The sequence below is a fragment of the Pipra filicauda genome, unplaced genomic scaffold (assembly GCF_003945595.2).
Source record: "Pipra filicauda isolate LSUMZ 115617 unplaced genomic scaffold, ASM394559v2 scaffold291_size933811_pilon, whole genome shotgun sequence".
Classification (NCBI taxonomy): Eukaryota; Metazoa; Chordata; class Aves; order Passeriformes; family Pipridae; genus Pipra; species Pipra filicauda.
Genome location: NW_024104411.1, coordinates 760,229 through 785,963, shown reverse-complemented (window position 1 = coordinate 785,963; position 25,735 = coordinate 760,229). Strand labels below are relative to the sequence as shown.

Genomic DNA, 25,735 nt, shown 5'->3' with positions numbered 1-25,735 from the left:
TCCTCTTGACTGTCTCAGAGGGCTACAACACGCAATCCCGACGCCAGGGAGGCCTGAGCGGCTCCGTACGTGCCGATGGCTCTCACGCCACAAGAGGAGGGGTAGGGAAGCGGGGTGGGGGAAATAAATCGTAGTTCTTCAACCTCGTTGTTTTCCAGCTCGATAATAAGCTGCCTTTTCCATAAGATTATCCTCGACTGGCACCATGTGAAGGGGTTGTTGAAGTGAGCTACGTGCGTGTCTCCAAAGAGGATGAAATAGCTGGCACTTGTGGTAGGGATGGGCTCTGGTGACCCCACCACCATCCCTGTTTGTCCTGACAGCAGTCAACCTTCACCAACAAGCTGCCTGCTTTTCAGCTGCACCCCAGCTAGGTCCCCATGGCACAGGAAAATAAAGATTTGGGACACAAAGATTCATTTTGCCATCAGACACTGTGGTCCGGGAGCGTCCGTGCGGACGGGCTCAGCTGGCTCCGTGCAGAGATCAGCTCTCGCCAGCACTGCAGAGATCTCATTTCAAACCTGTCATGGGAAATTGTATCCCATCCCTGGACTTCTTTAGAGGCAAAAATAAATAAGTAAACGTGCCCCACATCCCATTGTCCTTCACCGCTGCGCATCCTGTGGATTACGAGCTGTGACTGGCATGAAAAACTACATTTAAATACAATATGTATTTATGAGCACACTTGTAAGTGCAAGTGTGTGCACACAGTGCAGATCCAAAGGTTAGAGAGGGATCAAGACCTCTCCCCCTGCGAGGTAAGAGGGCTGCACACACGCACACAATATCCAGGCTCCCTCCAGGCTCCCTCTCCACATCTCCTCCTCTCACCCCCGAATCAGTCACTCAGTTAAAACGCACATAAGCAGAGCTGGGGATTGCAAGAAATGGTTAATATTCACGATGTGCTTGTCAGAGGCAGAGCACTAGATGAGCACCAGGTACTGGGAATATTACCTTTTGTAATCATTGCTTTATTAACATACGACAATCTTATTAAATCTAATCTAAGTGCTTATTTGGCAGGTTCAATAGAAAAGCCTTAATTGAGCTCATTTTAAATGTAGCAACAACTGCTTACTCTGCTCTCTAAGAAGGTGTGAGCTTTCCTGGCGACACCTGTGTGCAGCTGACAGCTTGTTAGTGAAGAAGGATGGCTTTTAAGGGCGGATTTTTGCTGGCTTGGGGTTTTACCAGGGTTTGGTTTATTTGGGGATACAGGAAGGGTCAGTAACATCAGTCACCCAGGGAGGCTTCCTCACCACCCAGGTGGGTCCACCCACACACTGGAGATGATGCCTCACTACTGAGAGGTCAAAATAGGACAGGAAGCACCACTTGTGTAGTGAACAGCCCAGTTCTCTGCTTAATTAAAGCTTCCTAATCTGCTGGCAGAGAATCTGCCAGGAGGTTTGACAGCTTTGGCTGTATCTCTTTCATCAGCCACAGCTGCAGCAGTAAATGAGTGGCTCTGTTGAGCCCAGGGAGCTGTCCGGGGTCCCGACAGGAATGAATGCCTCGCTTGTCCCCTCCAAAGGCACCACAGCTTCACCTGGTGCTCGAGGGGCTCCTTCCGACCAGCCGGCGCCTTGGAGAAAGGGCCTATTTTAACAGTCCTGGGAGTGACCTAAATACCCAGATCTGAGCCACCCTTGAAGGATGGCACCGGAGAGGAAGGCAAGGATTTAACTATCTGGACTCAAAGCCAAATCTTGACAGCTGGAAGCCCTCCCTGCCCGAATTCACCATACAGGAGGTTTGGCTGTAGTGAGGAGACAGAGACTTCCAAGTCCTGTCTGTCACTTTGGGTACCGGAAAGGCTCCATCCCCCCAGGACCAGCTGGTCCATAGGGGCTGGAGCAGCACGTGGCCCTCATCCCATGGCCAACACATGAGGTGGTGTGTGGGGGGGTGTCACTGTGCTAAAAAAGTAAAAGCTTGTGTGCTCACCTTGATGTGTGTGCCGTGCAGGCTGGCGGCTCCCTCGCAGCTGCTGATCTTCTCTCCGCAGGTCCACCTCTGATTCAGCAGCTCACCCCGAAACTCATTTTCTGGGGAGGGAAAGAGGAACACGGGGTCAGGACCCAGAGTCAGCCTGGCACCTCATCAGCAGCATCAGCCAGAGGTGAAAATGCAATATTTATTCCCTGCCATACAAATCTTCAGGGTCTCCAGGCCCTGAGCAGGAGCCCAGGATGCCACACCAAGGCCAAGACCCCCAGCCATGAAGAATTTGCATCCTCAGCCTACCCCAAACCTTGCAACACTGCTCAGCTCGGTTGGAAAACACACTATTAACAGTGAGTAATCACTGGGGAGCTGGACACCTCATGGTGCCCGTGGCAGCTGGCAGAGGGCTTCTCCCTTTACACTCTCTTCTCTTTCCAGAGGTGAAGCTAATTTTTAATATTTCACAAAAGTTTGCACATCTAGAACAGTGAATTGGCATCACTGACTGCAGAGAGGGGTCCTCATATAGGTTTCCATGGCCACTTTCTGGCATCAGCACCCTGAGAGTGGGTAATTTCTCACCCTGAAGTTTATTTTTGGGGTGATCTCAAAGACAGGAGAAGTAGGGAGAAGGTTCAGACCGGCTAAAGGAAACCTGTGGGAGCTGTGTTGCCAGCAATAGATAACTTGTTGTTTAGGACACCAGGCAAGCAACTTTGGAACTGCTCTGCCACAAAACAGCTTTTAGGAGAACATGCAGAAAATCACCAGGGAATTGACTCCTCCTTGCCTGTGTCTGTTCTCCCTCTAGAACAGACTACAAAACAACCAGTAATTCCCACAGTGCTCTTGCAAGAACAAGTACATGGAAAGACTGGGATAATTTGATCCTGTGATGATGTACATCCAAGATAGTGCCTAAGATAGGTGACTGTGAAAGTCATCTTTATGTGTTTGTCCTTAAACAGCTGCTCTGAAGCCAGGAGTGCAGCGAGGGGAACTTTTCTAGGTTTCACAGGAGACTCCAAACTCTGTTTGAAACGCTGTGTTCTAGCCTAGACCCAAGACAAGGCACAGGGCTTGGAGGCAGAATCCAAGAGTTGCTGAAACATTATTCTGCTTTGGAGAAGCTCCGAGGAAAGGGAGCAGGGAAGCACAGATGGCCAGGCAGATGATTAAAACCAAGCAAAATGAGAAAAAAAAAGCTTGAAAGGGACAGAAGAAAGGAGAACAGAGGGGAAAAAATATCAAATAAGAAGAAATAAAGATGTTCCAACAGCACATTCATAGGCCATTACAGCCTGTCTGCTCATCTGAAGCATTTCACTGAGCATCCTTCTCCTAAACATGTTTTAAAGCAGGAGTATCCTCTATGGGATGGAGCAGAGAGTGGGTTAAACTGTAGAAATAATGGATCCAGAATGCCAGATCAAAGCTCTACTTGGGTTTAAGATTTTTGAAAGGTTGAGAGGTCATGAGATACAACCCCGAGGAGGAAAATTTAGCAACATACATGCAGATTCATCCTTTTTGAGCCTGTTTTCTCATGTGTGCCTAAGTCATAGGCCAAGGGTGAATTCTGGAAGCTGCCATGGATAAATCTGGCTCAAAGTGCCAGCTTGTCCTCGCCACAGGCCCCATCTCAACCTCCCAAATTTTCATCCCTTTAAGCAAGAAGGGAAGGCACTGAGTGTTGGGATGAGGAGCCTTGGCTAGGCTGAAGGTGTGTTGGCCACACCAGCTCAGAGCCTTCCTGCCTGCTCCAGTCCCTCTGCCCAGCCCACTTTGGGTGGCCAAAGCAGTTCCATCAACACTGGAATCAGATTTCCTGTACTTTGTGCTGCTTAAATGTGTCTGGTCTCCGGAGAGGATCAGCTTGCACTGCTGGCTCTGCCTTTTCCACCTCCCTCCAGATCCTGGGTTCAGCAGAAACAAAGCTCACTAGTTATGTGAAGGACATGTGTGTTAACCCCTACCTGTGCCACCCAAGGGAAAGTGTGAGATATTGCCTGAAATATGAGTTTTAGCCCATTGAAAGCAGATCCCGGAGTTAATGGTTGATTCTGGGGTCCCCTTCTGGCACTGAACTGGGACAGCTGAAGCACACAGCTGGGAGCACTTGCATCCACTCCCCCTTGAAAAATAATCTAGATGCTCAGCTGGCCTGATGGATCACTGCCTGGTGTTCACATCCCAAAGGAAACCGCCAGCTTTCCCCCCTCCTCAGGACCCTCCACACAGTCAGGACTGGAGCACACACTGGGGCCTCCAGTGGACAGGCTGCTTTTCCCCAGGAACATTTAGGACAATCCACAACCATCCTCTTCCTAATGATGTTCTTTCCCAAACCTGTCAGCTGTGAATCAAAATATTGCAAGCTGTGTACAGTCCTGGCACAGAAGAACAGGCTCTGTGAAACACTTGGGTCACTCTCATCAACACCAAACAAGGTGATGTGGAAACTTGGGAGGGAGACCACAGCAATTCTGAGTGTTAATCAGACCTGTGTGCTTTACTTTCCATTTACAGAGAAAGAAGAAAGCACAGATTTCCCGGAAAAAAATGAAACCCTCTAAAGAATGGCAGAAAATTCCCCCAAAAATAAACACAGCAAACCTCATAGGAAGCTTTGGAAGGAGAGTGAATAAAAAACGAGGCAGGATGCTGCAGGAGGGGGCTGCCTGGGTGGTAGCCAGCTCCCACACATGTCCTTACAGCGCCAGGGGAGCCACATTTGCAGCACCACCCTGTCTCCAAATCTCAGCAGAGGTTGCACCTGACGTAGCAAAGCACTGGGGTAAGAGGAAACTTCCACAGAGAAAAGGTGGGGGGTGAAGGCCTCCTTTTCTCATAAGATGCACCACTGCATATTTAAACTGAAAGACTAGAAGAAAAACATATCAATCTTCATTTGCTCCCCCAAGTGTGACAAAGGCAAAAGGAAGGGAGAAAGATTTTTCTTCATCTTTGCTCAGGAACACTTTTTATGGGAAAGGTGAATCCTGTGTTAACAAGGCAGCAGCGTGCTGAGAACAAGCTGGGTCCTTCAGTGTCCTGCCAGACAACATGGGCTCGCTTCTCAGAGCAGATATAGCAGCAGTGCCAGGGATCAGAGAGAGCATTTTGGTCCCCTTCTTTAGTGTGAATTAAAATAAATTTAAAAAAAAAAATCAAAACCAAATTCTACAACTTCTCTAGGCTGGAGAAGTTGCCCCTGGACCTCTGCACTCCTCTGCACTGCTGGATGCCCAGAACCCCTGCATCTTACAGAAAAGAGGGAGAGCAACTTTTTGCACAGGTAAACAGTGATAGGACAAGGGGAAACAGTTTTAAACTAAAAGAGGAGAGATTTAGATTTGCTGTTAGGAAGAAGTGTTTTACTCAGAAGATGGTAAGGCACTGGCACAGGTTGCCCAGAAAAGCTGTGGCTGCCCCATCCCTGGAAATGTTCAAGGCCAGGTTGGACAGGGCTTGGAGCAACCTGGTCTAGTGGAAGGTGTCCCTGCCTATGACAAGGGGGTGGAACAAGATGATCTTTAAGGTCCCTTTAACCCAGACCATTCTATGACTCTGATTTTGCAGGGCACACAGCTCTGTGGCCACTGGTCACTGCCTGGAGAACACCAAGAGCTGAATTTGCTTCCCTGCATGGCCCCAACCCCAGGGTGCAGTGAGGGCTTTTCCCCTGGCAGGCAGCATGAATCAACTTTGATTTAAGGCTTCAGTCTCAGATCCAAACTGCAGCACCAAACCCCCTTGCACAGCCTCCAGGACTCAGCACAGCTAATTGCCCCATGTTCCTGCCCAACCCTTGCCAAGAAAACACCCCTCTGAGCCGGTACCCCACACAGCTCAACCTTCTCACATGCACAGCAGCTCAGCATCAGGGTGCTTTTTTCAAGAGAAATTAATGAAAACCTCCGTAGGGATCAAAATACACTGAAAAAATAGAACCTGGCTTCTGTAGCAATTCTCCTCCATTCTTCTCTGATGCCAGGGGTGTTGGTTTAACCCCCTCTCGGGGCACAGAAAGCCTGTCTGTTCGAGGCAATTATCGCTGTGTACCGTGGCATGGTGATGTTCAGTGCTGCAAATTCAGCTTCCCAAACACGCATTTAATTTAAGATCTAATACTGGATGTTAATTGTATAGTGCACAGTAAACGACTGATCATTAAAACATATTAATTGAGGTTTAACAGCTGTGTAATAGATATTACATCTCATACTTATCAGCAAATATGATTTAATAATCAGTTTAGATGGGTGTATGGATGGGAGATGTAGCATGGTTGGGTAGATTGTGGTCGTTCTTTGTTCGTTTGCTGACCCCTAAAGATACTTTTCCTTATGGTTGGAGAGGAGCTGAGCAATCACCAGGCAAATCATAGAATCATAGAATGGTTTGGTTTGGAAGAGACCTTAAAGACCATCTTGTTCCAACCCCCTGCCATGGGCAAGGACACCTTCCACTAGACAAGGCTGCTTCAAGCCCAGTCCAACCTGGCCTTGGACAGTTCCAGGGATGGGAATGTTGAGCTTCAGTGTTCTCACCTGGGCAAGTCCCAAAGCGTTTATAATCTCTATAAGAGGAGAAATGAAGGAGTCATGAGTAGTTCCTCCTGCAAAGCTGGAGCTGAACTGCAGGGACCTTTACCCTTGACTGTGTTTGCACGACTCAAAATTTGCTCATTAGCTCACTGCTCCTCATCCCCACCGTGGCTCCACTCACTGAAGCACAGAGCAGTAGGTTGCCTTGCTGCACTGCATGGCTGTTCAGAGACCCAACAACTCATTGTAGCAATGAGCTGAATTTGTGATCCCACCGTTCCAACAAAAACACAGTGCTGGCTTAACCCACCATGCTACCAAACCACATGCTGTGACATCAAAGGTTGTGAAATCTGTGATGTGCACTCTGACCTTTTATTTTCCCCTTACCCAAAGGAAAGGAAGGGCTTGATTTCAATAGGATCAAGCCTTCCTAGTGCTTTCACTGCCAAACAGACCCCTGCAGCACAGCGTGCATTGCTGACACACTCAGCAGCCGGCTCAGCACCAGCACAGCCCCGAGGTGTTCAGTGCCAACAGCCAAGAACAGCCCTGCTCAGCTCTGCAGGTTCTGGAGGCACAGGAGGAGGAGAGCACCAGAGTTTCCATCTCACTATGCAAAGGGGGAGAGGACAGGTCACTGCTAGCACAGTGCTGCTGCTTCTCCATCTCCAGCCACAAGAACCTGCCACTCTCCTTCCAGCAGTTCCTGCAGCACAGGGAGCATCCCCTGCCTCAGCTCCCTCCTCCGACACTGCCTGAAGCACAAGTGACTCACATTCTACTTCCCAGCCCCATGCCACCTCAGCCCTTGGCTCATCCTGCTTCTGATGCTGTCAGCTGCCACCTTTGCCCAAGTGGCTGTGTCAGCCCCTGTGGTCACCTTAGCCAAGCCAGCTCATGCTTTGCCCTGTCATACCTGGCACTTTTGGATGCTTTTGAACTCTTTGTCAGGTCCTTTAGGGGAAAAGGGGATCATCCCTTCCCCCTTGCCCTAGGACGACACTGAGCAACTGGTTTCATCACAAGATTATTCAAATATCCCGAATACAAGAACGTGTTGCAATGGGAAGGGAAGAAGCAGAGCAACCTGCTCCTTGGAGAGGGAGCAAAGCCCTCAGTGGTGGGGCTCAATAGCAGGATCAAGATCCACCAGGAGCAAGGTTCAAACATCACCTTGCCACAGGAGACAACATCCTCAGGCCCTGGTGATGGCTGTGCTGCCATCCTTCACCTGGGACCCTTTGTCCATCCCTGCCCAGCACCTCTGCACACCAAGGTGAGCCCTAGGAAAGGACCAGCATTTCATCCTGTTTCTCTGCATCAGCCAGCACCACAAGAGCTGAAGCCCTGTGCACCCATGATGCAGGGAAGCAAATGAGGCTGCAGTCTCTCCTCATTAAGAGCAATATTCATGCTCCAGTGTTCATGGCCAGTTAATAAGAATTTTTATTAGAGTATTTTTTTCTTTTTCTACTAAGTGGCAGCAGCACAGTACACAGCACTGCAGAGGGTATAAAAGGTGTTTTTCACCTTCCATCCTTGTACCACTTGTGGACTGTTCAAGAGAGGAACAAAAGCTGCGTGCCCAGAGCAGCGCTGCTGTCTGCACAGGGTTCTTAAGTATTGATCAAAAAGATTAAAGAGTGAACGCTGTTCAACATCCCATTTCCCCCCAGCTCCGTGGGGGAGCTGTCAAAGCACAAAGCTGCTCTAAGTGTGGCAAGCAAGGCCACCAACAAGAGGTGAAACAAAGCACTGAGGTTCTCCACCAGAGAATCCCTTTGGTGTCTCCAAGGCCCAGGGCAGCAAAAGGGCCTGGAAAAGCTCTCAGGCAATGCAGATCCCTCTCCAAGGCAAGAGCAAGACCTGAGCCATGGACATCTCTGCCTCCTGCCTTTCTGCTGCCAGACACTAAGTGTGAGTGTTCCTACTGCCATTGGAGGAACTTCACTGACACAGCTGATTAATTCCTCTCCAAACATACCTGAGTTTGAAGGAAAAGAAAAATAATAATATTAAAGAAGAAAATAAAATATCAAGCAAACCCTGGCTTATCACTTGCAAATGATGAGTGCCAGCATCCTCCCCTTCTGCCAGGCTTATTCACAGCATGGACCACTCCTGCCCCTGGCTTCATCTCCAGCATCCATCCTTTTATGCACTCAGAGGGAGCTCTGCCCAGCCACACTCATGTGCTGTTCCCAGCACATGTGCAAACAGGCGTGTAAGGTGTCAGGCTTGCAGGAAAGCATCTCCCAGAAACATGATGTTGCTTCTTTCTTCTTGCACATTTCCCTCATTTTTTTGTTCTAATTTGGCTTTCCTGGTAGTTTCTCTGTTCCACAAAAGCCAAATGCAAACCTCATCCCTTAATCTCCAAAACAGCAGCTCACTGCTGAGAAAATAATATAGATGTAACTTCCAGCATCACACACTTTCTTTTCCATTTATATGCAAATGACGACCTTTCACCCAAGCTGTCTCAAAGAAGTATTTCCTTAAAAATGCAAATAGCATGTTGCAGGCAGTTACTCTGGCTGAGTCTTTCTTATATTATTATTATTATTTCTTTTAACCTTACCAGCACTGTAAAACACAACAGCTAAACTGCACCCCGGCAATAATTACTTTTCATACCAAATTGAAAGCCTCCGTGGAGCCGACGTGTCGAAACACCAGCAGGAGAATTCAGCGCAGATAAATTCTTAGAGATGGTCTTGGATAAGTTTGTCTTGGGCCACTGGGAAGGAAGCAGCTCCAAGACACGCTGCTGCTGAAGGAAAAGACCTGACGGCTCAGGGTGAGGTTACAAGAGCATCTCCGGTCCTGTAAAACCCTTCTCACGGGGCTGCTGATGCACAGGAGCCCTCAGGAAGGGCCAAGCCACCTGTGCAAGTCGGGCTGAGCACAGCAGGCACGAGGAGAACATCCACTGGCAGTGCCAGTGTTGGACAGGGGTGTCCTTCCCCACCCACGGTGGTCTGGGAAGACCTTTAGGGTCGTGTGTGCACTTTGTACCTGTGCTGTGCAAAGGGGCTGCAGGGAAACATCAGGACTCCTGGGCCTGAAGGTGAACAGTGACAAGAGTGGCTGAAGAAGAGGCCAGTGAGGAAGCAGCCACAATGAGATAAATGCACTCAGAGGAACAAACGACAGAAGAGGACTTCAACTCCAAGACTCCTCTAGTTCACCTCTATTTCTCCCAGTTGGTGAGAGAAGGGTAAACCTCCAGGGAGAGCAGCATAGTGCTGATTCCATCTCCACCATGGCAGCAGCCACAACACCAGCACTATGTGCATCTCCCCACCCGTGGGGATGGGGACAGGGTTGTCCCCCCAGACTGGTAGCATGACCCCACCCCAACAAGTTGAAAGGTGAAAGGAGGCATCAGCAACTGCTGAAACCAAAGCCTTCCCTTCCTCACAGCTGCTCTAGGCCCGCACAGGGAGGCACTCCAAGCAGAGATGGATGTCAAAACAGACTGAGTTGGATGCATTGATCCGGCTCAAGTATTTGACACGCTGCATCCAAACTGCTCTATCATTAGTTTGGAAATCAAGAGGGAAGAGGAAGAGAGAGTCCAAGCACTGTGCCTTCAGAGGAGGGTACAAGGCCGCACGCTGGGGGAAAGCCAAACGTAAAGAGCAAAGGTAATAAATCGAGTTCTTCACATACAGAAATAGCAAGGAAGAAAAGCCAGTTAAAGACAACCTTCCTGGGACAGGACAGCACAGGGTTCAGCTCAGTACCTGCTTCTGAAAATTTCCACAGCATGTAGTGAGAGTAGAAGAAACCTCTACCATTTTAGTCATCCATAGATTTAGCTGTCAATGACTTGAGTTTCCTTCTGGGCTCCAAACCTCTGGAGCTGCCCCAGTGTTGACTGTCATAGGCAAAGTGAATTTGAATCTGTGGTGGGACCTTACCCTCAGCCTCACAGATTCTAGACAAAAACAGAACTGCAAAAAACCCCACAATAGCTAAAACAAAAACCCCACATTATTTCTGCTCAACATTGGCCCAAGTTGGGCACACAGAGGGGTTTAAGGGACACAAATCCTCTTGTCCCCAGCACAGGACTGGGGCCCATCAACAGTGTTTGCTCAAGCAGGTGGATTTCTGGCAGGGATTTCTACCACATGTGAACCAGGTCAGGCAGAGGGAGAAGCTGCCTGGAAGAGCCAGGGAAGGGGCTGGCAGTGCCTCTGATGCAAAGTTAGATGACTAAATGGGCTACTTCCCAGCTGCCAGCTTGTCTTTATGATATTAAGCCTTTCCTCTCTGCTGCCATATAAGAAGTGAAAAGTTGACACGTAAGCGTGTGTCATATGGAGTCAGAGAGACAGAAGCAATAAGGCATAAAAGGAGGTGAGATCATCGTGCAGCAACAACTCCCCTGGGGTACGAGGCAGCTTTGCTCAGCGCCCGCTGGCTCCCAGCTCCCACCAGCACCCCCTCCCATGGCATGGGCCCAGCACACTCAAAACAGAGCCCATTCCCTCGCTGAGCCCCCCAGATCAGGGGGACACACACAGGGTGCCCCACTGCCCACTGTGAAATAAGGCAATTAACGGTTTTTGAAGGGTCAGCTTATTAAACAGGAGTCTCTGCCAGCCGGAGTGTCCCAGCCCCCCAGGATTATTGCTGCTGAATAGGGTGGTTGCTGTGCACTGCTTGCCTGAAGAGGAGAATCATCAAATATGTTAAGTTTATAGCCCTGCTGGCACTGCTCCGAGCGCTCCTGCAGGCTCCCTGTAATTGAAATTAAATAGAGACGAGTGATACCTTTCTGTCCTTCCCACAGCGTTCCCTTGCTTGGGAATACGACTCAGGGACAACAAGGAGGAGGGATGAGGCAGCAGTTGGACACCCATGGGCACTGCTCTCAGAGCAGCTTTCATCCTCACTTCCAGCCACTTGCACAGGCTGAGCCCACTGTGCTGCACTGGTTTTGTCCCAGAACTGAGTCAGGAGCGGAGAAAACCCACAGTCCCCAGCAGTGCAGTCACGCCTGGGCCCCACAGCCAAGGATCAGCTCATGAGTCAGAAGTTTCTCTCCCCTCCAAATCATTTTCTCCAATCCTCCCCTTTCCAGCAGGGAGTCCTTGCTCTCCTCAGTAGTGCTCCCTGCTCAGTGGGTGAGCGAAGCAGGAGCAGCCAACCTGCCAGAGCCACCTGCCTCCCCAGCAGCCAGGAAGCTGCTCCATGATGGGAGGGAGCCGAAAGTTTCTAGGGAATGTGAGAGAGAAGCTGACAACTCCGTGCTCTGCTGAGACACTGCAGGCGGAGTTAACTGTTTCAAATGTCATTTTTTTTTAAAGCAACAACATTGCTCCCAGGCACTGATTTGTTTGTTGGTTTTTTTTTTTTTTTTTTTTTTTTTTTTTTACTTTTTTTTTGTTTTTAATAAAAAAAAAAAATGGAGCAGCTCTCTCCAGAAGCTATTTAATCCTCTCCTGTCACTTGTGTTCTTGGAGAGCGCATTTCTCTGGGCAAAAGCAGCGAGTTACTCGCTGACTAATTACATCAAAATATTGAGGGCAACAAACAAACCTTTAACTCCACTTGCCAGAAGCTCGCTAGATGCAAAGCTTCGGAATTATGGAAGAGAAGCGTATGCAAAAGCAGGAGAAGCTGGGACTTCAGACATGCTCATGACAACATCAGATTTCAGAGGGATGAATTAACTGTGCCTCTCTGCAGAGCCTCTCAAGTTGGGCTAACTTTGGTCAAGATAGCTTTACCTGGAATCTCACCCACCCAACAGTTTTGATTTCTTACAAATCAAGATTTCATTTTCCTTTATGAGGGAAGGGAATTCATTTATTTTCCTCTCATTCCCACACACGCACTTGGATTTTGGGTACAGCAAGGACCAAACACATGTGCACCGGGAAGGCTCATTTTAGGCTTCAAGCCCCATTAGAAGGCAGTTTTTGGCTTAAATCAGGCAACTTCTTTCAAAGCCCATCTGACACCTTCACTTATCCCAGCAGCACAGTGGAGCAACCTCTACTTGGGACACAGTGTCACAGACCCAACCCCTCCTTGCCCCAAAACTTTCACCAGACATTCAGTCAGTAGGATTTCAGCTTTGAAATCCTTCCCATCACCCTACATTGGCCATACAGCCAAAATGGGAAAAACCAGTGATGAAAGAGGAAAGCCTAATTCTGCATTTAGGCTTCTGATGGGCTTCTAAGAGGGTTTGGATGTCCAAGAGCTGAAACAGGTGACTTAAATGCAAGCTTTGGCCCCAGACTTGTGACTGCCAGACACCCATCGCATTCCAGCCCCCAGAGCTGCCTCTCCCAGGCTGGACAGCACTAGGAGCAGGGAAAGGCTCCAGTTCTGAAAATGTGGGTTAACCAAAGGCAGCTGCTGGGGAGGCTTCTCTGCACTGTGTGGGTATTTTTGCACTCACATAATGAGGCACTTCCCACAAACCTTAACCAGCCACACTCAAGGAGCCCAGTGACAAGCGCAAGTTATTCAACATCAAATTGTTGGTTTCAAGGGATTGCTTAAAAAAAAAAAAGAAAAATAAAACTCAAAAGTGCTTAGAGTGTCATCTATAGATTTTTCCAGTAATACCCCAGTTTTTAAATACTGTGTGCATGAAAGCTCTCCCAGAGCCATCTCTTGTACCTTCTAATAATATTCACCAGGGGATCCTCCTAATGTGGGGTTTGAATCCATCACTGCTGAATACACCTGACTCTTGACCTGCAGGGAGGGTTCAGGTAAAAGTGCCCGTGAGCTGCTGCTCAGAGAGACGATTACAGTCCTCAGCATCGATCAGAAAGGTTCTGATTGCACCCACAAGGAGCAAGAGGCTTCCCCAAAACTGGCAGAGAGCTGACTTGCAGATACTGTCCTAGGGAGAGCCACGCACCTGCCAAAGAGTTTCAAGCAAAGGAACGAAGAAACCCGACTCTCTGCTGCAGTTTATATTTAATTAGAGGAAAGGCAGCTTACGCAGCAGTTTCGGAAACATATTGTCTTACAGCATATTGGATATTTGTATCTTAACAGCTCGACATCGATTTCTTTTATGTAAAGGAAGAGGGGGGAAGAGCACCGCGTGCCCTAAGTTGTGTAAGCTCCAAAGAGACGCCTGTACCGCTTGGACTAATGTTTAGAGTAATCAAAGGCGTGAGCTCATGTATTATGGATGGGAACGAGAGTTTTCAGTCTTCTGCAAAAAGGAATCTCCAGCGTTTGGTATTTTGTTAGCAGCCTGGCACCATATGGCTCTCCCCTGCTGATATTCTTTCACACCAGAACTTTATGTTCAGATGCTTTAGTTAATATTTTACCCAGCAAGCATAAACAAGATGCAAAGATTGCAGTCGACAGCAACCTCCTCTTAAACCATATACCCACGTTAATAGTGAAGGCTTCTTTCAGCAAGTACTTTACTGAACACATGCCTGGCTTCATTTTTTCCTTAGGGGTCCAAGCTGGGCCATTTACTTTAACTGCCTTCCCATCAAACAAAACGCAAGCAGCAAAACCAAGAAGGATGTTTTCACTCCCTCCTTACACTGTTTCCTGGCTGGTTCAAGGCAGCCCTGGATGAGTGCAGGTGACACACACATGCCAGTTGTATTTGTCTACAAAGTTGTATTTGTCTCTGCTTCTGTATCATTTCAGCCTAAATTTTATCTTGGAAAGGCAGTGCTTTTCTCATTCTCCCCTCCTGAAGCAGGGATGGAGCCCCAGGCAAAGCTCCCAGCCTTCAGGGAAGCCTCACCCAGGCACCAACACCCTAAACTGACCAAGACCAACATGCATCCAACTCTGTGACCAAGATTCGTGCTTCCTCCCACCAAGTTAGACCCAGAATCACTTGCAGCTTTGAGATCTGGCTCTAAATGTTACACTTAAATTCCCCCCACACACCCCCACCCTCCAATATTCTTATTAGCCTTTAATATTCTTAAAACAAATAGGACCTAACAGATGTCTTTTCAGCCTGCACTCTTATTAATGAGAATATTGTAAGAATGGAAATCAGGTCACAAATGTTTAATACTTTGTTTAAAAAGTCTTCAGCTTCTTTAAAGAGTTCCACTAATCCCAACATGACAGATGTACAAGGCAGTTTTGCTTGGGGCAGATTAAAATTCTCGCTCTGATTTGCTCTTTCATTTGGTCTGATTAAAATAACATTGCGATTTTTTTTTTAACGTGCTGACTTCAAAATAAAAAAGGAAAGAATAAAAAGTGACCAGTAAAGGCCAGCATGATCACAATAAAAGCAAATTTATTGTTGCTAAGATAAAAAAAAAAAAGCAAGAGAATAGGAATGGGGGGACAGCCAGCTCATACCCAGGTTAGCATTAAAGCTCTGTGTTAAAGATGAAAGGGGAACCTTTCCAAACTATGTTCTTCCATTTGAAAGTGTTTATTAATCTATTCTCTCTGAAGCAAAAAGTTCAATGAAAGACAAAGATCAAAAGTATTTTAATTTAGGTGAAAATTATTTTTTTCCTCTTTTTCTTTTTTCCCCCCAAAACCAAACCAAACTGAAAAGCAGAGCATTGCAGAGCATGGCACTTCAGTATTCTTCCCTGAGACTGAGATTTGCTGGAAATAGCCCAGCTGATAGGACAAGGCGATCTTGGGCACCCTTTCCTCAAACAAACTATGCTGGGAATTCCCCATTTCTCTTTCTTGACTTCCTTTCACACCAGGCCACCCTTCCCCAGGCAAGCTTTCCCAGCTACCTTCCTTTCCTTGCTGTTCCAAAACACATCAGGCATCCGAGTCACATATGAATGTGTGTGTGGCAGTTGGCACACCAGGATGCTCTGATGGGAGAAGCAGAGGAGCAGCGTGCTGGGATAAAGCCCCAGCCACACTCCCAGCCCATATCCTCTCCCCACATTCACCTGTAAACAAGCCAGAGCCATGCCTGCCTTTTCCCTCCTGGGTCTGCCCAAAACCAGCCACGATTTCCAGTGCTGGGTCCATCCAGGGCACTGCTGGACCAGTTTCCTGCCTCATCAAAGGCTCCTGTAGCATGGAGGGAGGCATGGCTTTATAAAGCAGCCAGTGCTGTTCAAAATACAGCCCCTCAGAGGGCAAACTCCTGCTTAAAGAGACCAAGACTACACACCGAGATCCCAGTCTGGACCTCTCCAGCCCAGAAACCTTCTCCGCCTCCCCATCCCCTCCTGCAAGCCCACAGCAAAGCCTCACAGAAGCATTGTCAGGATCAATTACCTCAACAGTAGAAAATCACTAGTTTTGTGTTCTATATTTAGCCATTTTTCCTTACAACTCCAGCTTGTGCCTTCTATAAAAGAGTCCACAGAAAATCCACAATGTTAAAAGTTTCTGAGGATCTGCTCCATTCTGGTGATTTTTAACATTTACAGTCTTTAAACATACGTGCTCAACACATGCTCGTGCCCCTGAGATGTCCTCACCTCAGTGCCCACCTCCAGCTATTCCCAAGGCAGAAACAACCTCCCTCCCACACCAGATACTGTGAGAAAGCAGCTTGGGGAAGTCGAGGGATGCCCTCCTGGGCTGCTGCAGAGGAAGTCCACGGAACCTGAATGGGAAGGAGATGCTTGGAAACTGCTCTTCACCTTCCATGTCTCAGCCCTGTCCCAAAGGGCCAAACCACGACACAGGCTGCTCCCAGCAAAGCAGATCCTGAACTCTCCAACACTGCACTTTCAGGAATTCCCTTGGACAGATTAACCTGCCGAGAGGGGGAACTTGCTTCCTCCAAATATACACCCATAAAGCCCTTTTTCTCCTTGGTGAAAATATTTGTGGGGAGCAGGAAATGACAGATTTCTCTCCCCCCTCTGAAGGGAGCAGAAGAGATGTCCCAGTCCTGCTCTTACCATTACTCATGACCTGGCTCCCAGATCCCAAAGAAGAAATCTCATGTGAACTCATTTCATTCCTGGAGCAAGGTGTTTTGAGGCATTTCTTCACCCCAGAGACTTTTCACAGCCTGTGCTTATCACCTCACCTCTCTGTTCACACCAGGATTCTCCTCTCTAAGGATTGACCTGTGGATCAAACTTCTACTTTGCAAAGGTAAACAGCCTCAGAAGTGATACAGAATATTTTACAATGGGAAGTTTCATGCAATCCAGCCTTAAGGATGTCAGACACCAGTGGACCCTGCACCACATACCAAGGAGAACAGCATGTGTACATAGATGGTGGAGTTATTCTTTGTAGAAACCAGTAAAATCCAGGATAAAGACTGAAAAGGTGGTAAGAAAAAGTGGAAAGAGTGAGGTTTTCTGACAGCAACTTCTGCCCTGTCAAAACTCCCGAAATACCTGGGAACTGAGAGGCTGTTAATGGTAGTTAATGCCAGACTGCTAATCCCTTTCACACAACTGCTAGCTCCCAAAAAGCCAAATAAACCTGGAGTCTGAGGCCACCTTGGTCTCCCCTCTGAGCGTCAGCATGCACAGCCAGGGAGCAAACGGCATCTGCACAACAAATAACCCAAAGAGGGGGGTTGTTGGGGGAAGAAGAGGAACACACAGCAGTGTATTCTCAGCTCTGGAAGTTTTTGCAGCGTGGATCCTCCATGCTCAGCTCCCGCGTATGAGAAAGAGGAACAGCTACAAAGCGACAGCTACAAAGGAGACTGCCTTTTCATTAAGGGAAGAGCTCTAGCAACTAAGCCACACAGTTTACAGCTGTAAAAATAAGCCCTTCCATTTACAGATTGACACACACACACAAAGCAAAAGGGAGAGCGGGTCCTGTCCCCCACTTTGCCATTAAACTCTCACGTCCGACTTCCCAGCGGTAAGGCGATGCTTCCCCGCCCCTCCCTCCTCTTCCCACGCCTCATTTCATGTTTTCTGGGAAGCCCAGCCCAGCCGTGGCTCCAGACTTTACTGTAAACCTGCCGCTTCCCCTTCCTTGCTCTGCTCTCGGGGGGCAGAGGGTCCCCCCAAACTTTAGAGTGCGGATGGTATCATCCCTTACAAAATAAGCCCCACCCGAGGTTGTGAAAGGAGAGCTTTACCCCCTGCTGGAGCTAGAGACCATTTTGCATTGCACAGACTGATTTTTGGAGTTCAGGAGTATAACCTCTCCTGCTCTCCTCAAGCCCTGATGCCAAACCATGGGGGGATTTCAGGGAGGGAGAAGAGTTCATATTCCTGAGCTCTAAAGCTGTGTCATTCAGCCTGTTCCGGGTGTATTGCTGACTTAGGGTGCACTGCTCCCCTCAAAGCACAAGAAGAGCAGCGTGTCCCATCCAGAACCCAAGTTTGGAGGCAGCACCCCAAAGCCGAGCCTTCCGGGGGGGGCGGACGGGGGAAGTTTAGCACCGTCTGCTAAAATGGCAGCTGCTCTGACGCCGAGCTACGTCTTGCGAAGTCAGCCCTGCCCTCATCATCATCATCATCATCATCATCTGACTGCCAGGATCCGCGGCCGCCCCGCTCCGGCTCCCGGGGCTCTGCGGGACGGGGCAGGGGACACGCAGAGCGGGGGCTTCGCCTGCCCCTGCCCACCCTCAGCCCCCCAGTTTGCGGCTCCCGGTTCTTGGGGACAGTCCCGGCCCCGCTGGGTGAATCTCCGCCTGGAAGGCACCTGGGTTCGCTGTGGCCCCCCCCCCCCCCCCCCCCCCCCCTTCCCTCCCACTCCAGCCCGGGGACATGCTCGGGTACAGCCCAGCTCTCTAAAACAAGAGCGGGGGAATGTGGGGGAGCAGCCCTCCAGCCTCCGGGCTGCTCTCCCCCTGCTCCCTGTCCCCCCAGCCCTGGGGACAAGGGTGATTCCCGGGGCAAAGGGACCGGGCGCCGAATAGCTCGGACCGAGAGGGAGTGGAGGTGGGGAGAGAAAGGGGAACGTTTGGGCTCTGCAGGGAAGGAGTTCTCGCCCGCTTCCAGCCCAGGAATTGTCCGAAGTAGAGGAGGCATCTCATCCCAAAGCCACCCTTGGCAGTGACCTTAAGCACCGTCCCGCAGCGGTGGCTTCTCCAGCCGGGCCAAGCCCCGGGGGTCCCCACGGCAGGTCCTCCCTGGAGGACGTGGCGGGAGGAGTTTCTGACTTTCCTACAGCGGCCCCGCTGCTCCCTCTCCCCACGAGAGTTGCCGCGGGCCGGCGGTGACCCTGTGGGGGAAGGGGGTGCGGATTCTCGGTCCCTCTCCCCGGGACTAAGAAGGAGACAAGCGGGACTGCCTGCCCAGACCCCTCCTGGACGGGACCCCCGGAAAGTCGCCACCCTCGACCGCGGCCGCCCATCCCCGGCGGGGTCGGTACTCCCTCTGTAACAGCACCCCAGGACAGAACCGGACCTGCCGTTCGGGGGTACAAGGACCCCAATTCCGCCGGGACACAGGGGGCAACTCTGATCTGCTTTCTAGGAAGGGAAAAAACCCAACTTTCAGGAGTTTTCCTACTCCTTGTGCGACGGGGATCGCACAGAACAACATCACTTGGGAAGAAAAAAAAAAAAAAAAAAAAAAGGGAAAAAAAAGGAGGAAGCTAAAAAGGAAAACCAAGTTCTCCTTGTTCTTCCCGAGGCAGGAGAAGGAGGGGAGGGGAGGGAAGACGGCAGGCAGGTTTGAAGGAGCCGAAGAGGACAAGTTATGCCCGGGTTTCCCGGCCGTAGCAGCCGGCGCTGGTTTGTGCCTTGCAACACGCGCCTGCTCCAATCTGCGCCGCTCGGGAACAATAAACAGGATCATACAAAGAAGTGGAAAGGCGGCATCTTTGCTTCTGGTTTCTATGACAGCATCAGAGGGAGACAAACCAACTATAAACTCTAATTCCTAGATTCCTCCCCCCCACCCCCCGCCCGCCCCAAACTCCCTTTTGTCTGCCATTAATTAAAGTGGCCATATGGAAAAGGCTGATAATAACAGCAGATGAGCCAACGAGAGAGAGAGGGAAAGAAAGAAAGAAAAAATAACTAAAAGTAGCGGCAGGGCGATGGCGAGGGTTTAGCCGGGGCTTTTTGCACTTGTTTTCAGCGGCTCTTCGGAGCGAGGGGGCTCAACAATAGCAGGAGAAGAGCGGCTGTCCCCCGCACCACTGCCCGGCCCGCTCGGGGGAGGGGGGTGAGAGGGCAGCCTACCCTCTCCCCTGCCCGGCTCCGGGGAGGTTGGCATGCCCCAAGCCTCCTGCTCCGAGAGGGCTGATCCCCACGACCTGCTCTTTCGCGTGGGAGAGCCTCGGAGGGTGCCGAGACCCCCTTTTGGGGCCCCCTCCTCGAGGAGTGTTGATCCTACCCGCCGACAAACTGCGCCCCAAACTCAGCCTAACTCGCCGGGGTCGACCGCAAGCACATCCTCAGGCACCAGCCCCATGCCCCTCGCTCTCTCCCCAAATTACCCACGCAACAACAACGGCAACAAACTTTGCTAAAATTGATAAAGAGATTAGCCAAGCAAAGCCTCTTCCGAGCAAGCTAAAAATAAGAACACGCAGATTTCTGTCGTGGTCAACGTATAGAGAGAAATCCGCAAACATGGCACACTTCCCTTGTGCCTCGCTGCTATAAATAGAGAACTCTAAAGTAGGCAATATTTGGAAAGAAGAGGGGGGGAGCGGAAAAGAAAAAAAAAATAGGAGAAAAAAATAAAAGTCTGGCAGTGTCAGGAGCGAGCAGCCGCCGGCGAGGGGAGCGGGAGGCCGCCAGCCCTCCGCACCCGCCTCCCCGGGCGAGGGGTCCGCGGGGCTCCCCAGCGCCCCAGGAGTGCGGAGCTGCGGACTTGGGCTGGAGTTTTCGCAGGAAGGGGGCTGGGGGTGTGGGGGGAGCCCGGGGAGGGACGCGCGCAGCCCCGGTCCCGCGCCCGGCCGTCAGCACCTCCGAGAGCTCCGCGGCCGCGGGGCCGCCGCCGCCGGCGCAAACTCCTCCCGGCGCCCGGGAGCGTCTTCTGCTAACACCTCCCTCCTGATAAACATCCACCGATCTCGCGGTTCACAAACCCGGCAAGCATCCTCTTCCAGAAATATTCAGAAAGTTTCCCGGCTGAATGCGACGTTGTGCTTTTTTTTTTTTTTTTCTTTCAGTAAATCTCCTCCTTTCTCATCTTATTCAACCTCTTTTCAGTCAGAAGCATAACATGTCCACTAGCGTCTCGCATCCGGCGAGAGAGTGAGCGAGCAAAGATGGACCTAGGAGCATGATGATCATCATAAAAATCCCCTCGGTTCTCCAGTGCAATTTTCAAAACAACAACCCAGCCTTCGTGCTGTAAAGGCGAAACGCCTGCGTCTGTTTACATCAACTGTGAGCTCTGAAAGCCTTTCCCCTCTGTCTCAATCCAAGGGAGGGGAGGGGAGGGGGAAAAAAAAAAAAGAACAAGAGGAAAAAAAAAAGAAAAGAAAAAAGCCAGCATTATCTGCCTTTGTCAGCGAAAGAACATAATATTGACTTACCTTTCCCCACAGCTATTGTCTGCCCCTTTACAAAATGACATCACGGAAACCAATCATGAAATTTGCATGGGGGAGGTTGTGGGGGGAGAGTTCTTGGAGGGCAGCCCACTTCCCTACACCAGTAACACGCGTGTAAGACGGGTTGTTGGTTTCAATTAAATATCTGATACTCCTTAGTGTGTGAACTCTTAAGCCTGCTAAAGGCAATGTCTCATTTACTTAATGACCGCTCTCATTAATGGAAATGGCACAGAGGGGGCTTGCTGCGCCTTCCCTTTGTAAATACACTACCCATGAACCCTTGGGGTTGCAATATATCTGTTTACTCTCTGAGGTGAAATAAATTTACAGTATAGCATCAAAGAGAGCGAGCGAGAGAGATGGAGCTGCTGCCTTGAGTGCACAGAGAGTTGGGGCTCTCCCAGCCCCGCCAGCCCCTCTCTCCTCGCACTCCCCCCTCCCCAAGACCCAGCAGAAGGTGAATGATTTTACCCGAGCTGATTCATAATTAATATGCACGAGGCTCGGGGCTCCTTTGATAGCAGCAACACAAAAGGACGGCGAGCACGACAAGCGCCGTGCCGTGTCCCCCCCGCGCATCCCGAAGCGTGGTACGGCCCAATAATTCCTAATAGCAGCAAGCAGCGAGTGACAGATGCCCTGGGTTAGCACAGCTCCAGCGAAAGTACTTTACAATATTTATTGGTGGTTAGGAAGATGACCTATCACCATAAAGAACAGACTGGGAAATTTATCGCCTCTATGAACCTGGAAGTATTGCATATTAGCTGATATACATATTCAAAAGTGAGTGGTTAAAAGGTGTATAAATATTTTATTTTTTTTTTTCCCCTCCCCTTAAAAGGAAAAAAAAAATAATGATGACACAACGCAAATTCCCAGCAGATAACACCTCACTCCGGGAAAGAGAGATCATGGCTCAGGGGTTACATTCTGGACTTTGTGATGGGAAGAACAACACAAGGAAAAGTCCTAAAATAAAACAGTGACTAAGATAGCGTGGAGACTCTTTTTAACTGAGAAAAGTGCATGTTCCTGCATTATGCATCTTTTCCTCTCAGAAAGAGTCACACTTTCACCATTTCTCCTTGAAAATGCTCTGCTTGGTGGAGATCTGGCCACTCTGGGAAGAAAAAGTCTTCTCCGAGCTGGAAGGAGGGAGGCTCTGGGGAGAGACCCCGGCACCGTGTGGCAGAAAGGGCATTAGCACATCCCATCTATGTCCCCTGACAGATCGGAGCATTAGCACTTAGATTACAACTTTTTGGGAATAGCGGGGGGAAAAAAAGGCAGGCTGCAGCCCCACGGGGTGGGGGGGACACTTTTCTACCCAGCGCTTTTCCCTGAACCCTCGTGCCATCCCCAGCATCACCGAGACAATTAAGACTTTACTGTCATCTTAATGAAGACTTCCAAAAAGATGCGGGAGCTCACAAATGTACAGAAACCCCAGGAGTCCTTAGAGAGCCGAGCGAGCAGAGACTGGCAGGAAAAGCTGAATCCTGCTGGGGGTGCGCTCTCCTGTGGAAAACTCCAGCTACAGAGCCACAGAGGCCCCAGACACCTCTCCAGTTCACCCCTGCCCTGGTCGGGTCAGGTGCAGGCAGGAGCAGGAAAAGCCTCTCCAGCTGCCCAACGCTGGACACCTGCCTGGCAGCACGAGCATGAGTGGGTACTGCAGGCACTTGTGCTGTCTCACCCACGGAACATCACAGGGCACGTGGCAGGAGTGATTCGATTTCCCATCTCAGCCATTTTACTGAGCAGTGGGTGACAGAAATACTAATTTTAAACTGTTGAGGCCACTTTGGAGATTCTTACGATGCCCATTTCCATGGCTTGCCAGCCTGATGTGCTCCTAAACCATTAACATAAAGGAGATATTCAGCAGAGAGTACTCCTGAAAAGCTGTTTTCTATCTCCTTTGGACACGCCACGAAGATAGGGATATTTTACATCCTAAACCTTTGGCATTCAGAAATTCTATTAAACTCTTATCTGCAGGCAGCAGGCCTGGTGCTACACTGCATCTCCATTGTTCTGCACCCGTGATAGAATCAAAGGGAGGGCTGGGTGGACTCAGCTCCTCTGTGCTCACAATGCTGCCTGCTCCTCTCCACCGCTATTTCATTTAGACACGAAATGCTAAAACTTGAGAAACAAAAGCACAATAGATCGGCTGGAAGGCAGGAGGGAAGCGTGTTTACTTGTGTGTGCTTCCACATAAATCGGTGCACACGCACACTGCATGGATATGAGCACACACATGTGCCTCTCCAAGCGTTAAGAGATGAATTTTATTATTGCTGTTGTTGCATTTATTAACACGCGACGCACCTAGAAGCCCTGAGGCAGCTGACAGCTTTGATACCACTCTACTAAGCTCTGGGCTGCGAGAGGGTGTTTGGCTTTTCTTTGTTCCCAAACTCGCCAGACTTCCCTGTCTTCTCTCCGCCGCCCTCCCAAAATCTCCCCAAACGCTGCAAACAAACAGCTTTTCCTGGAGTTTCTCACCAACAACAACTTCAGCAGCGGCAAGAATTCTCATCTCGCACCCCCCAAGCTCCTCCCGACCCCCTGAAGACCTCTGTCTCAGGCCAACACCCGCTCCCACCACGCTGGAGGAGCCCGCGGGGGAACGCGAGGCCACGCGTGGGCTCCAGAGCGGCGGCGGGTCAGCACCACGGACAGCTCCGCCCGCTCCCTCCTCAGCGCAGTTGCGACCTTTTTAAGCATTTTTCAACCTTCTTTTTTTTTTCTTTTATGTTCTCCCTCCCTCCCCATCCCCCCCCAGTCTCTCCAGAGTCACTTTACAGCTGTTTTCAGAGAGGAGATAATTATCGCGCGTTTCCAGGTCTGAAAGAGCTGTCGCTTCCCTAAAGGGAGCCGTGCAGCAGAGAGGTATAAATTAAATGTTCACGTATTCTCATCTTCAGGGTGTTGAGACAGGGGCTCCGAGGGTCCTTGCCTGCGGGGCCGAACCTGGAGAGGATTTTTACAAGTAGAGTCCCTTCACACCCCTCCCTTCCCCTGCTCTACGTGCCATTTTTTTTAATCTTACTGTGCTCGTGTTTTCAGATCGAGTGCTTCAAGTTTGAAATTACTTAAAATAAAACTCCATTTGCCTGTGTAAACACAGACATAAACCCACCGCACTCTGTTCCATTGGCTTCTTTGAGTCTGTTTCAAAGAAAATTAGATCTCAAACTTTACGCATTCGTAATTGGCACCAACTTCTCCGGTTACCAGCTGGGGGTGAAAGATTCTTTTTTTTTTCTCCTTGTTTCTTTCTGAAAGCTTCTATGCAGATGGGCTGGCTGCCTTAATGCCTCAGACTACAATTAGTGCTGTTGTATGCCGAATAGAAATGGCCAGCATTAATATTGTATATGGAACAGCTGAAGGGTTGCAGAGAAACCTGCCCACTACAGGCCCCTGGCAGATGGAACAACATGCACAGGCACAAAAAACTTTTAATAACCCTTTGCTCGCTCTCCAGCGCGCCCCTTCTCCCCGATTTGGGCGGTTCCTTCCCGAAGAGGCAATGCCTTTGTCTAACCCAAATCTAGAGCTCTTTTCTCCCTGAAGGACAACAATTGGAGCAATCACCATCTTTTGCAAAAGGCACCTCGCATTATCCCAAAACTTCCTCCTTTGTGCCTCAGCTAATGCAGGCACTGAAATACACACCGGCTGAACAGGCACGAACTAACTTCTTATTTAGTAACATCTCCCCCCTCCCCTTTATTATCCAACAGTGTACAAGGGGGGGGGAACACAAAGCCAAATCAAACCACCACCCCTTTCCCCTAAAGAACTGTGACCAGAAGCTGCAGAAAACAGGATTTTCTCCTCAGCACCCTTCCTTTCGCTCCTCGTCCTTTGTAATTAGGTGAAACCCGCGGCAGTGGGGACAAAGCCCCGCCGGTGCCTCGGAGCAGCAGCACCGGGGGCCGCACACCCCCCGCACCTGGAACCTTTCGCAGGCGAGCCCCGAGCAAAGCGAGGAGGGGCGGGGATGAGACCCGGACCTCGCTTGCTAAACGCAAGCACGGGAAAACTGCGCTCTGAAATACACTCGGAAATCCCTTTCTGCCACGACACTGGGGAGGAAAATATAAAACAAGGAGGGACCGGGTAATTTGTGGGTCCGCGATCCTCCCCCCTCACGGCAACCAAGCCCCTTTGCCAAGGCGTGACTTAGGCAGAACTAAGCAACTCAAGTGTTTCAGAGGAGAAACGGGGGAGACACACTGAGGAACAGCCTCCCTACGCTCACACCCCACCCCTCCCATCCTCCGACGAACGGCTACGAACCGAGGAAAGTCCCGCAGAGCTTCATCCTTGCCGGGTGGCGGTGGCTGCCTGGCCCGGGGCGGCTGGGGGAGCGGGCGCGGAGCCGCCCGGGGTTACTCCATCATCCCTGGGAAAAGTTCCCGTCCGGAGCAAAAACTTATGGGCGGTGGCGGCCAATGGGGCCGCGCCGCAAAATCCTCGCAGCGCACTCGGCGGCCAATCCGGTCCCCCCCGCCCCCGCCCGGGGATGCGCACCCCCCTTCACTGCCCCCCCTCCCAGCCCGGAGGGGGGGGCGGCTGGGGAAGGGGACCCGTCCTCCCCAGCGGGCGGGGGCTCAGCACCTCCCTCCTGCCTGTAATTAGGAGAGAGATGAAGTGATGGTGTGCACATCCCAGTGGAGGGGCGTGGGGGGGGAAGCATCCCGAGGGAGTCCAGTCACGGAATGGTTTGGGTTGGAAGGAACCTTAAGGACCATCTCATTCCAACCCTTTGCCATGGGCGGGAACACCTTCCACTAGAC

General features: G+C 50.3%; 1 protein-coding gene across 5 annotated transcripts in view; it reads right to left on the bottom strand.

The window, feature by feature from the left end:
• Positions 1-25,296, bottom strand: part of MYT1 (myelin transcription factor 1) — a 63,843-nt gene extending 38,547 nt beyond the window's left edge. For 2 of the 5 annotated variants that reach the window (XM_027710461.2, XM_027710463.2), the window contains exons 1-2: positions 25,236-25,296; positions 1,957-2,057 (exon numbers count right to left, since the gene is read on the bottom strand). In XM_027710461.2, coding sequence (XP_027566262.1) covers positions 1,957-2,057; positions 25,236-25,260 — 126 coding nt within the window. In that variant the 5' untranslated portion in view covers positions 25,261-25,296. Of the gene's footprint in view, positions 1-1,956; positions 2,058-20,322; positions 20,749-20,897; positions 21,145-25,235 lie in introns of those variants that run through there. The other 3 variants (XM_027710465.2, XM_027710464.2, XM_039382953.1) reach the window with 3 other exon arrangements.
• Positions 25,297-25,735: the final 439 nt, after the last annotated feature.